Source organism: Mustela nigripes, chromosome 7 (genome assembly GCF_022355385.1).
Source record: "Mustela nigripes isolate SB6536 chromosome 7, MUSNIG.SB6536, whole genome shotgun sequence".
NCBI classification, from domain to species: domain Eukaryota; kingdom Metazoa; phylum Chordata; class Mammalia; order Carnivora; family Mustelidae; genus Mustela; species Mustela nigripes.
Window position 1 is genome coordinate 26042580 of NC_081563.1, and position 12837 is coordinate 26055416.

Sequence of the window (12837 nt, forward strand, 5' to 3'; positions counted from 1 at the left end):
TTGACTCAGGTCATGACCTCAGGATCCTGGGAGTGAGCCCCCTGACAGGCTGCACATTCATCAGGAAATCTGCTTTTCCCTCTCCCCCTCCCTCTATCCTTCTCCCCCAACAACCTGCACTTGCCCCCCCCCCCACCCTGTCACACACAGGTGCACGTGCTGTCTCTCTCTCAAATAAATAAAATCTTCTAAAAAAAAATCTAGATCTTAATTTGAACTCTTAATCCTGCCAGTTTTACTTTCTTGAACAAAGCATTTTGTCTCTCTAAAATTCAGTTTCTTCATAGTGGTATAGTAATACCTACTTGATAGAGTTGTTGCTGCAATTGATCTCTCTTGATCTGTCACAGAGCTTGGCACACAGTAGCCACCAAATATTTTTTCCTTTAGTCTCTCCTGCCTGCCCTCCCTTCCTTTGTAGTCTGTATGTATCACACATAGCTTCTTTAGACCTTGAATTTTTTGTTTGAATAAACTAGTTGTAGTCCCTTTAAATAACCCTTCTACAACTTTAAGGGAGGTAGCAAGAAAGTATATTGTAGGTATAATGAAGATAATTGGATACATAAGTCTCGAAAGGGAAAGAGGGCTGGAAATGTAGATTTGGGTGTCATCAGAATGTTTATTATAATTGAAGCTATGGTGGGTTGATGAGACTATCCAGGAACATAGCAGATAATATGATAATTTGAAATATAAAGCATATACTTCATGATTTCTTCCTGTGTTTACGTAAGTATAACTAAGAATATGTGATGTTCTATGGTGATTAAAATAATTATCTTGATTTCTATGATATTGACTTAAAACATTAAAATTCACAGGTTGCATATGGCCAAGTTCTTGGAGTTATAGGATATTCACTACTTCCTCTCATTGTAATAGCCCCTATACTTCTGGTGGTTGGATCATTTGAAGTGGTATCTACACTTATAAAAGTAAGTACTGTATATTATAAAAAAGTAATGAACTGTTTTCCAGGAACTAAAGTATACTTGTATCTGCCTAAGAAGATTGTAATCTGTAACTGTCATATATTTTTAAATGTTTTGAAACAGTGATCTCACTCATTGGTTTTACCAATTTTATTTCTTTTATTTTCCCATTTTAATCACCAGAAATTAAAATGTATGTCTAGAAGGGGAGCAAGGAACAAAGAGCAAACAAGGCTATAAGATGCTACACTCAGATAATTTTTTTAATGTTGAGTTTTTCTTCTCTATAATACAATCTCATATGACTTCGATTTTATGGGAGATATTTATTTAAAATTTTACTGGACATTTATTTAATGTTACTCTTATTTAAATAATAACTGCCTTATCAAATATAATAGACATGATTGTAATAAATTGGCCTTTCTATATTCCAGAGATCAGGATTTCTTTATACTGTGTTAAATTTAAATTAACATATAGACCCATATTAAATATTTAATGATAACATAAAGTATTAATTTTGGGAAAGTATAAATTTTGGGAAATAAATGCCTTAGCACATGTAGGTAAATTATACAATGAATGTAATATTTTCTTTATGAAAATATGTAGAACTTAAGACTACCACTTTCAGAACTGCCATTATGTAGCCTTCACCTTAAAGTATTTGTTTTTAATTAGAGCCACTTAATTTTTATAACATTTGGTTTTATTTAAAGTTGATTACTAATTCATATATAGGAGAAATGATTGCTTTTAGAATTGAGTAACTACAGGCTAATACTGACATATAAGCATTAAGTATTAAAAGTATGGATTTTGGAACCAGTCAGTTCTAAATTCAAATTCTGTTTCTTCCACTTACCTGCTGCCTTCCTTGCAGGGGGATATCTTTTCTTATCCTCTTCTGCAAATTGGGAATCTTGACAACTGTTTTTTAGGGTTTGTTATCTCGATGGTAAAGGATGTATATCTGATACAGAGTAGGCACTTAAGTGGTAGCTATTGTCATTACAAATATTATAAAAGGATATTTTGAGAACATCTTTGTATGTTAGAACTGCATGAACACTTTATAGACCAAGTAGAATATCATTTTTTTCTCTCCATTCTAATCCTAAAATTTCTTTTTTTTTTTTAATTGGCATTATTAGCAGTTAGCTTACAAGTCTTGCAATACAGAAGCTAGTCCCGTTGCTGGCCTAACTTTAGTGAACACACCACTTTACTGAATCATTCAGTTTTAAGTTGGGTTAAAGACTGAATACTTCTGAGACTACTCCCAAAATTGATAAAACTGTGTGTCCTCTGGTCACTTTTGGTAATCGAGTTTAGCTGAAAGTTGGTCCTTAATATTCTTTATGCAGCTTAAGAATGTGTTATTACAAAATGGCAGTCTTTTATGTTGTTAAAAATTTAGGATACAGTTGTTTTAAACTTCAGATTTTTCTTCACCAAATTTTTTTTTCCTAGTTAATTAATCTTCTTTGTATAGTGAGGTATTATATGTTTGTTTCAGTCCAAAATTTGTTGAGAAATATGTTGCAAAACTCTTATTTAAATCTAGCATTAGAGTACAGATTAATCTACCAGCACTGTTTTTTAACATTAAATCTGTATAACTCTTACCAGTCTTTAACCATTTATTTATAACAAAAAATGTTTGACATACAAATGCAATTTGATCATAATCTTATTTTTTCCCTATACTTTTCTGAAAGTTAAAATATTTTGTAGTTATTTTTGTTTTAATTTAAAAAAACACAGTAGAAAATTGGACCATCTCAAACACATTTTCAGCCTGCCAATATTTATTTTTAACCTCTCTACTTGTGGTTTTCAAGGGCAGTTTTGCCTCCCAAGGACATTTGGCGATGTCTGGAGACATTTTAGGGTGTCACAAATGGGTTAAGAGTGGAATCTTCTGGTAATATGTAGTGGGTAGAGGCCAGGGATACTGCCAGAAATCCTCCAATGCACAGGACTGCTTCTACAACAATTATCCAGCACCAAAATGTCAGTAGTGTAAGGTTGAGAAATCCTATCCTGTGTCAAGTCTTTTTCTATCATAGTTTCCTTGATTTCTACCCTTGAAGTTCTTCCTCTCATTTTACTCTATAAAATTACTATATCAATAAGTACTGTATAAATTTCTAGTGGAAATAATTTAAGATTGGTTATGTGTATAATCAGAAAACCATGGTACATTTTATTTAGTTAAATTCTTGACCAAAATGTTATTTTTTTTCCTGCTTTTTATTTAACTCTATACTTTCACCTATTCCTGGGAAAACGCTGTTACACTTAATAAACGTGTAAAATTTTCACTTAATCTGTTTTTCTACTTCTTAGAAGAAGAAGCAGGAGAAGGTTAACTTTGTAATGATCAATTCATTTTCTTTCAGCAGCCAAATTTCTTGAAGCAGTTGCCCAAAAGTTGCCCAAATCACAAGGGATACTGTTAAAAAGACTGATAACAAGACTCTTTCCTTAGTGATTTTGATTCAACAGAGCTAGAATGAGTCCCAGAATTCTTTTTTTTTTTCTTTTTAAGATTTTATTTTTCAGAGGTGCCTGGGTGGCTCAGTGGGTTAACCCTCTGCCGTGGGCTCAGGTCATGATCTCAGGGTCCTGGAATCCAGCCCTGCTTAGGACTCTCTGCTCAGCAGGGAGCCTGCTTCCCCCCCCCATCTCTTTCTTTCTGCCTCTCTGCCTACTTGTGATCTCTCTCTCTGTCAAATAAATAAAATCTTTAAAAAAAAAAAATTATTTTTATGTCAGCTCCACACCCAGCATGGGGCTCAAACTCACAACCCCAAGATCAAGAGTCTGATGCTCCACCAGCTGAGCCAACCAGGTGCCCCTTGGGATTCTCTTTTTAATAGGCACCCAGGTGATTTCTATGATGAGACAAGTTTGATAACAAAAGATTTCGTTTGCATAAGACAAGGAACAGAACAACCACAAACATTTTTAAGACATTTTTAATAATTTTAAACATTCTCAGTAAGTTGTACTGTTTATCACAGTTGGTTGTCAGGGTTGTTTTAAGAAAATACTGTTAATTTTATTTTACTCTCTGATACCAAAAATGTTAATTGACTTGCTAATATGCTGTCTTTTGTCTTTTTTGTTTGTTTTTTTAAAGCTGTTTGGTGTGTTTTGGGCTGCCTACAGTGCCGCTTCATTGTTAGTGGGTGAAGAATTCAAGACCAAAAAGCCTCTCCTGATTTATCCTATCTTTTTACTATACATTTATTTTTTGTCCTTATATACTGGGGTGTGATTCAAGTCATATATGAGTAGAAAAAGGCAATGTTACATTTGTGTGTAGTCGGGGAATTCTTGCTGAGGTGATTGAAGAAAACCTGTTGATGGTAAAATTTTACATGTAAAGGCAGTTTTGAGGTCTTTTTAAAACCATATTTTTTGTATTTAATTAAGCATTTGCAGTTTTCTGGACTTTTGGGGGTCAGAATTCCAAATTCTGTTTGATTCTTCATATTCCAGTGAATAAAATATAAAAGCATTGTGTTTTTAAGATTGTGTCAATATTCACCTAAAAACTTGTGCCAAAAGCACCTGGAATGGCAATTATATTTCATTCAAAGGGTAAATATGGCAGCATCCTCATAATCTAAAAGTGCAATTTTTTTTTCTTTAAAGGGTTTTCTCCTGCATCACAGATCCTGTAGATATATATTTATATTTATACATATATATTTATGAAATAATTCTTATTAGTCACAAAATATATTTCTGAATAGCTAAAAGTTAAGATATTTTAAATCTGATGCTTAACCATTCTTTAATTTGGCCATTAATCTTTTTATTTATAAATTTAAATTTGTTTTTTGTATTGTATATACTTTAAAAAGTCTCACTTGTGCTTCAGTATGTCCTTATTAAGAAGTCTAACTAAAACTAATTTTAACAGTTGCTGACGTAGGTTTGCTTGGTTATGCTTCGAAAAAACTTTTTTGAATGCCTAACTGTCTGATTTCAGTTTCTGTTCATCTTTCTGACCAAAGGAACAGAGGTTTAATGGATATGGCATTATTATAATTGTTAATATGTAGAAAATACTAATATTTATAGCATCAGCAAATATTTTTAAGTGGTACTCCTAAGTTATAAAAGTTGCTGGAAAGAGACCTTTAAAACCTTGTGGTCCTGAACAATGTTAAATGAAGTAGAAAAAAATAAAATGCTTCCCAGCTGTGTTTTGCTTTAGAACACCTTGTCCTGTATTACTAACCAGTATCAGGTACTCTAACAAATGTACAGTATTTGTTAAGCCCTAAGAAATTTAGCTAATAAAATTTTTGTTGCAAATTATTTCATAGACTCTACATGTACTTTAGTTACTATTACTTTGTAAAGTAGATAAAATATTTATGTCCATAAAATGGCAAATGCCTGATAACTGTTAGCAAATTATCATATTATCCTTTCTGGTCTCAGTTGGAGGAGTTAACTGCTGTCCTCAATGTGCTAACATGGCCATGGCCATCTCTTAGTATGTATTCCTTTAGCAGCCAAATGTGTCAGGAAATACCCAGCAACTCTCAGGCAAGTCTTAAAAAGGTACCAAGCCTGTCTCCCCTCCTTTCACTCCTTCTCCCACTATAAAAAAGAAAAGAAAAGAAAAAAACCTATTTTAAGCTGCAGGAAAAGTGAGAAACTATCTTTGAGGTAGAGTAATAAGAAAATTACATAAACTAATTTTTTTAAACAAGCTTAGGGCAACAAATAGAAGCACCCAGAGGGATAGAATTTCTAGAGCCTAAAATAATATGAAGTTATGAGGAAGGATCAATAACTACAGATGCAGCAACTGTAAAATAAATATTTGTCACGTATAAGGAATTTCTAAAGTCAGTACTTTCTTACAATGAATTATTATATTTGATGTACATGGTGTTGACTCTGGAATCTTCCCTAAGAAGCTGGGGGTTTGGTACCAGGGGGTAATATTTTACTAAGCAATAAGTCAAGGCATTTGGGGACCCATTCTATCAAAAAATGGTTTAATTTTTTTAAGCTGTCATTTCTTTAACATGTGAATAAAAGGTTACATATGTGGATCATGTTTATTCCCTAATGATGTAAGATAAGGTATTTGTGTTCTAAAAAGGTATTTAAAAATAATAGCATTTAATCGTGAGAACTACCCTGATGCTCAGGGTCTATGTAGATACAGTTCATAATGTTACAAGCCCAGCCAACATCTTCATGTGCTAAGCAAGGTCGTTAAAACAAATTGTCAGTTTGGAAATGACTTGTAAATTTGTACAAGGTACAGTACTAACAGTGATAAGCTGACCATGACAATGTCCTTTCCTTGAGTTTTTATAGCATAATATTTTCTAAGTCATATTGATTTTAAGTCATGATTCCAACCTAATTATTAGTTTATTAGTATTTTTAAGACAGAACTAGCCAGATTGTGTCTTCTAGTTGTGTGTGTGTATGTGTGTGTCTGTTTTTAAGTGTTACCAGTTGTAGTAATCATGATAAATGTTAATCATTAAAAGGAGAATTATGAGAAATATTTACTTCTGTTTCAAAGTGATTGTAAAATAATTGAAATTTTGATTAAAAATTAAAATCTATAATTTTCATTGTATTAAACAAGTTAGGAAGGTTTATAAAGCTTTATGAACCATTATTAAATTTGCTTATTTGTAAGGTCTATTATGAGACAGTTTTATATATAACAATGTATGTTTCCAAAAATTCCCCAATATTAAAATGCTAATATAGAGTTTTAAATTAGTGAAAATTTGCATTGACTTAAAATAATGAAGTAGATATTTTTATTATTTAAAATTTAGTCAAATTTATTTTTTAAAATTCCAGTGTAGTTAAACATTGAATAAAACAAAGCTTCTACAAACTAATAAAAACAGTATTTTTCATATTCAGCAAAACTAGTTGAATATTTTAAGATGATTGTTATTTACTTGTCTTTTACATTTTTATGTATATTTTAGCCAGTTTTAGGCTCTAGGGAATTGTGACGCCATTTTGAAGTTATAATATCTTCCATATAATTTTTTTTTTTTAAGATTTTTATTTTTAAGTAGTCTCTACACCCAACATGGGGTTCACAACCCCAAGATCAGGAGTTGCATGCTCTACCTACTTAGCTAACAAGGCGCCCCCCGTACAATTCTTTTTTAATTTTTCTTTGTTTGTAGTTGAAGAGGCTTGTATTAATATATTTCTTTCTGGTTGCGTGGCATGGCAGACTGAAATAAGGCTTAATAGAGCTAAAAATCACCCTAAGCAGTTCTCTGCTCTGGTAACGTAAAATAATAGTGCTTTATCATCCTTTCATAAACAGTTTCTTTAATTTCCCTTAAGAAACTGAATCACAGTTTCTGTATTGTTTCTCATTTGTATAATTTCCTGGCAATAGTTTATATGTTTGAGAATCTGTTGCCACTTCTTAAATAAATCCAAAAATAAGATTTTGACATCAGTAAAGTCTAGACATTCTTAGATCTTTGAACTTCAAATCATGATATTTTCTGAGAAAAGTTCCACTTGTGAATATATTTTCTTTGCAACAGACTGGTATAAACTTCGGACACTACCCATGTCTCTCGGGAGTGTGGTGATCTGAAAGAATTCCCTGTACACGGCATATTATTATACCGGAAGCTTAAGGTTAGGGTTCTCGTTTGAAATTCTTTTGATATGCTGAGGTTGCAGCATGGTTGGAGGTTAATTAAAGGAAAGAGTGTCAGGATGATTAAGGTGGCATTAGTAAGGGGCTCCTGGGTGACTCTGTGGTAAGCATCTGACTCTTAATTTCCGCATCAGGCTCCAAGATCAGCTGTGAGTCTGCTTGAGGTTCCCTCTCTCTCCCTCCACCCCTTTTCCCTGCATGCATGCACACTCTCTCTCAAAAAAAAAAAAAAAAAAAAAAAAAATTGGGGGCGCCTGGGTGGCTCAGTGGGTTAAAGCCTCTGCCTTCGGCTGGGGTCATGATCTCAGCGTCCTGGGATCGAGCCCCGCATCGGGCTCTCTGCTCAGCGGGAAGCCTGCTTTCTCCTCTCTCTCTCCCTGCCTCTCTGCCTGCTTGTGATCTCTCTCTGTCAAATAAATAAATAAAATCTTAAAAAAAAATTTATTTTAAGATTTTATTTGACAGAAAGAAAGAGAGATCATAAGTAGGCAGAGAGTCAGGCGGAGAGGGGGAAACAGGCTTCACACTGAGCAGAGAGCCTAATGCAGGACTTGATCCTAAGACCCTGAGATCATGACCTGAGCCGAAGGCAGAGGCACCACCACTGAGCCACCCAGACACCCCCCCCCAAAATTTTTTTTAATGGCACTAGTAAAATAATTCCCAGTCTTAAACACTGTATGTTGGTAGTGACCCTGGTTTTAACTTTACTTAGTTTCAGTTTCAGTTATTTTCAGTTTTAGTATCCACAAGTTTTTACTTAGAAGATATTAATAGTTTGCAAGGGCTTGAAAAAAATTTCTTCAACATCCTTTCTAGACCATTCGGAGCTATACAAATGCTGTCACTGAGATTTTCTTATAAGTTAGGTATTGGTAGGAAAAATACTTTTTGTACAGTTTTTACATTTAACTTATAATTAGAGCATATGAAGGTTATTAATATAGTGGGGAAGTAAACTTTGCTACCTATAATAGTTCTGTTAAATTAACACTTGGAATATAAGTAAATTAGATGTATCAAGAACAGAAACCTTGGATTTTCTACAATAGTTGCCACTGAGCAATTTTTATTAAAAACTGAACAAGCAGACTTTACTGATGTCAAAATACCAAAGTATTTATACAGGATTAATTACACAGAATGACTGGTTATGGGAGAAATCTGTCTTCTGGTGATAAAGAAAAAAAAATAATAGAAAAGTAGATTGCTGCTGTTCACATTATGTTGAAAGTAAATGATTGAAATTCCCTCTTTTTGCTTGATTTTATTATGACCCTGCTCACCTTTGTGAAATTAATCAGTTGCTATGTGAAGTATCACTTAAATAGTATGCTTATCAAATGGTAAACACTCCCATGTTTTCTAAGCTTTATGCAGAATTATTCTCTATGATGATGGGTCTAGGTGCTAAGTCCCTCATATTCAATTTTCTTTGGCCCATGGGACTTAGGACAATCTTTTGCATAATAAAACTTTATTTTCAAAGGATGGTATCGGTGGTGGCCCCAAGAACAAAACATTCAGAAGAAACAACATTTGAATTGGTACCCTGACTGTGAAGAGAAGGTAGATATGCATCAAGTACTTATTGAGTTCTTTGACCTATTTGGTGCTGTGCTAAGTGCAAGGATACTGTGATGCAGAAACCACCTATGCACACCCTGACTTTAAGGGGCAGTATGGTTGGAGAGATCGCCAGTTAGTTTCACAGTTGTAAAACAATTGCAGCAAGTGGAGAAATAAGAAGTATAGGTCTGAGAAAGCAAGAGAATCTATCATTGAATAAAAGCCATGATGCTCAAGCTAAAATCTTAGGGATAAGTAAAAGTTAACTAGGCAGGGGCACCTGGGTGGCTCAGTCATTAAGCATCTGCCTTTGGCTCAGGTCATGATCCCAGAGTCCTGGGATCGAGCCCCACATCAGGCTCCCTGCCCAGCGAGAAGCCTGCTTCTCCCTCTCCTACTCTTTCTGCTTGTATTCCCTCTCTTGCTGTCTCTCTCTCTCAAATAAATAAATAAAATCTTCAAAAAAAAAGAAGTCAACTAGGCAGAGATAGGAGGGAAGACTATTTAGACAGAGAATAGTAGGTATGTAGAAGGAAATGAAAACTCATTTGGCTGAAGTTCAGTAGTTCATGAAATTGAACAGGTTAAATTGGCAGTAGTCCATATCTGACATTCTAAGCCATGTTTTCCTTGTCATGGCTTTTGTTAAGAAGTACAGTATCAGAAACGTGTTTTTAATATTAAAAGCTAAGATACACAATTCTATTCTCGATATATACCCAACAGAAATGCATATACATATGCCACAAGAGACATGCACGTAGTAACATGATTCATAATAGCCAAAAATTGGAAACAGCATGTCCATCAACATAGAGTGGATATATAGGTGTAACACAATGAAATGTTACACGATGAAAATGAATGACTAAAACCATATGTAACGTGGAGAGTTTCACAATCATTATGGGTGAACAAAGGAGAAGCCAAAGAACTTACCCTGTATTACTCCATTTATATGAAGTTCAAACAGAGGCAAAATTAAGCAATAGCGTTTAGAGATACATACTGAGGTGCAAAGTCTTTTTTAAACAGTTTTAATGAGGAATATTGCACACCACAAAGTTCATCCATCGTAAGTATACAGTTTGATAATTTTTAGTAAGTTTGTATAGTTGTACAACCATTACCACAATCCAATTGGCCAAGTCATTTTTATAAAAAATAAAGTGACCGCTATAAAAGGTTAATAGTGGTTACCCTTACTGGGGAAGGAGAAGGTTTGTATTTGGAGTCATGAGAAGGACTCCTTTCATGGGTGTTTGGTTTTTAATATCATATATCATTAAGCTGTTATGTTTTATGTCTTCTCTGTGTGTGTGTGTGTTACAATGCAGTCTTATATTTTTTAAATTGTTTTAGACAGGCGACACATTTTAACAGAGGTAAATTATTACTTCCCATCTTTATTATTATTGTTATTCTCCACAGTAATGCAAGCTTCACTGGGATAGGACATTTTCTGACATGTTCATCAGTTTATCCCGAGTACTTTTTGAATGCATACATAAACCTGATCGTTGAATCCTGAACTCAGATCCACATCCAGTGAATTTCAAAGCCTTAATCATGAGTCTTTAAGAGTGTTAGAGTCAGGGGCGCCTGGGTGGCTTAGCAGGTTAAAGCCTCTGCCTTCGGCTCAGGTCATGATCCTGGGGTCCTGGGATTGAGCCCCACGTCGTCGGGCTCTCTGCTCAGTGGGGAGCCTGATTCCCCCTCTCTCTCTCTGCCTGCTTGTCATCTCTGTCAAATAAATAAATAAAATCTTTAAAAAAAAAAAAGTGTTAGAGTTCGGCAAAACCTTAGAGATCATCTAATGAGTATAATCATTTCTCATTATACAGATGAGGAAATTAGTGTCTGAAATAACACTGTTGACCGACCAGTTAAGAGTTTGTCTTCACAAACCATAAGTGACTCTTAATCTCACAAAACAGACTGAGGGTTGCTGGGGGGAGAGGGGTAGGGAGAAGGGTGGGGTTATGGACATTGGGGAGGGTATGTGCTATGGTGGGTGCTGTGAAGTGTGTAAACCTGGCGATTCACAGACCTGTACCCCTGGGGATAAAAATATATTACATGTTTATAAAAATTTAAAAAAAAAAAAAGTTTGTCTCCAAACCTCAAACCTAGTGTTTTTCATTACAGCATGGCATAACAGTGTTGCCACTTAGCAGCATAGGTGTAGTTGCCTTTTACCATAGTCCATCATAAAAATAATGGAAACATCTTTGCTTGCCTTTTTAATCCTTTAATCCTTTCTTTTCCACTTTTTAAAGTCCACTGTTAGTTTTAGGCTTTCAAGTACTACACATTAATATTAAATGATTAAGGCTCAAAGGGTTGTCATCCTTTGAATTGTCCTGGTATTCAATAAACATTAGCTTATATGTTAGCTATTAATAATACTGAAGTAATTTAGATTAATAGCATTTCCAGTAACAGACCCAATTATATGTGGAAAATTAGTATATGATAATGGTAGCATGTCAAATTTATACAAAAAGATGCATTATCAGGGTGTCTGGCTAGCCCAGTCAGAAAAGCATGCAACTCTTGATCTCGGGTTGTGAATTTGTTTTTTTTTTATTATTATTTTTATTTTTATTTATTTACTTGAGAGAGGCAAAGACAAAGTGAGAGAGAGAATGCAAGCAGGGGGAGAAGCAGAGAGAGAGAGAGACAAGCACACTCCATGCTGAGCGGGGAGTCTCACTTGGGGCTCCATCCCAGGATCCCGAGATCATGACCTGAGCCAAAAGCAAGAGTTGGATGCTTAGCCAACTGAGCCACCCCCTTGGGATTGTGAGTTTGAGCCCCACGTTGAATGTAGAAATTATTAGAGGGATATGAATTATTAAATAAGTGGGAGTACTGCATCAGATAAGAACATATGTGGTTATAAGAAGCAACCCTATGATCAATGGCTTCATTAAATAGGAGTTTATATTTCTCACTTAAGAAATCCAAGGATATATAATCCAGGACTAATATGGCAACTTAATGTCATCAATAACTCAGGCTGTTTTATCTTCTTGTTGAGCCATTTTGGGTGTGTGGCTTTCATTTTCATTGTATCAAGGTAGGTGCTTCATATTAGGTATTACATCTAGATTCCTAGCAGAAAGAAAGGTGAAAGAGGCCAAAATGATCATGTCAGTCAAAGTTGCCCTTATTTAGAAATGGCACTCCATGACTTCCCCTTATATCTTGGTATAGAGCTGCATCCCTTGGATACCCTTGCTGCAAGAGTCTGGGATGCTATTTTAAGCTGGGTAAATTACTTGCTCTAAACAAAGTCACAGTTCTGTTAGTAAAGGGAAAATGGATGCCAGGTAGGTAAATAGCAGTGTCTTAGAAAGACATGGCAGGCCACTTGGAAAGATACAAAGCTGGATCTGCACCTCACTTTTTATGCCAAAGTAAGTTACAGATCTATCAAATATTTTAAAAACAAAAGCAAGAAAAAAAAACAGGATTTAATTTTTCATAGAATTCTTTGAGAAATTAAGGTTTTCAAAGCATGATGGCATAAAACACAAAAACCAAAAAGGAAGAGATTAAGAAAGTTGGCTACATGGCATTTAAAATTATTCTATACATAAGGATAGTGGCTCAGTTAAGCGTTTGCCT

General features: G+C 34.5%; 1 protein-coding gene and 1 long non-coding RNA gene across 3 annotated transcripts in view; one reads left to right on the forward strand and one right to left on the reverse strand.

The window, feature by feature from the left end:
* YIPF4 (Yip1 domain family member 4) overlaps positions 1–12837 on the forward strand; it is a 41372-nt gene that overhangs the window by 24387 nt on the left and 4148 nt on the right. Inside the window, exons 5-6 of one of the 2 annotated variants that reach the window (XM_059405405.1) lie at positions 825–938; positions 4087–4479. In XM_059405405.1, coding sequence (XP_059261388.1) covers positions 825–938; positions 4087–4224 — 252 coding nt within the window. In that variant the 3' untranslated portion in view covers positions 4225–4479. Of the gene's footprint in view, positions 1–824; positions 939–4086; positions 4480–12837 lie in introns of those variants that run through there. The other variant, XM_059405406.1, reaches the window with a different exon arrangement.
* The window catches only part of LOC132021269 (uncharacterized), a 40593-nt gene continuing 33872 nt past the window's right edge, over positions 6117–12837 (reverse strand). Inside the window, exon 3 of the long non-coding RNA XR_009405280.1 lies at positions 6117–10947. This is a non-coding gene — a long non-coding RNA (uncharacterized LOC132021269). The remainder of the gene's footprint in view (positions 10948–12837) is intronic.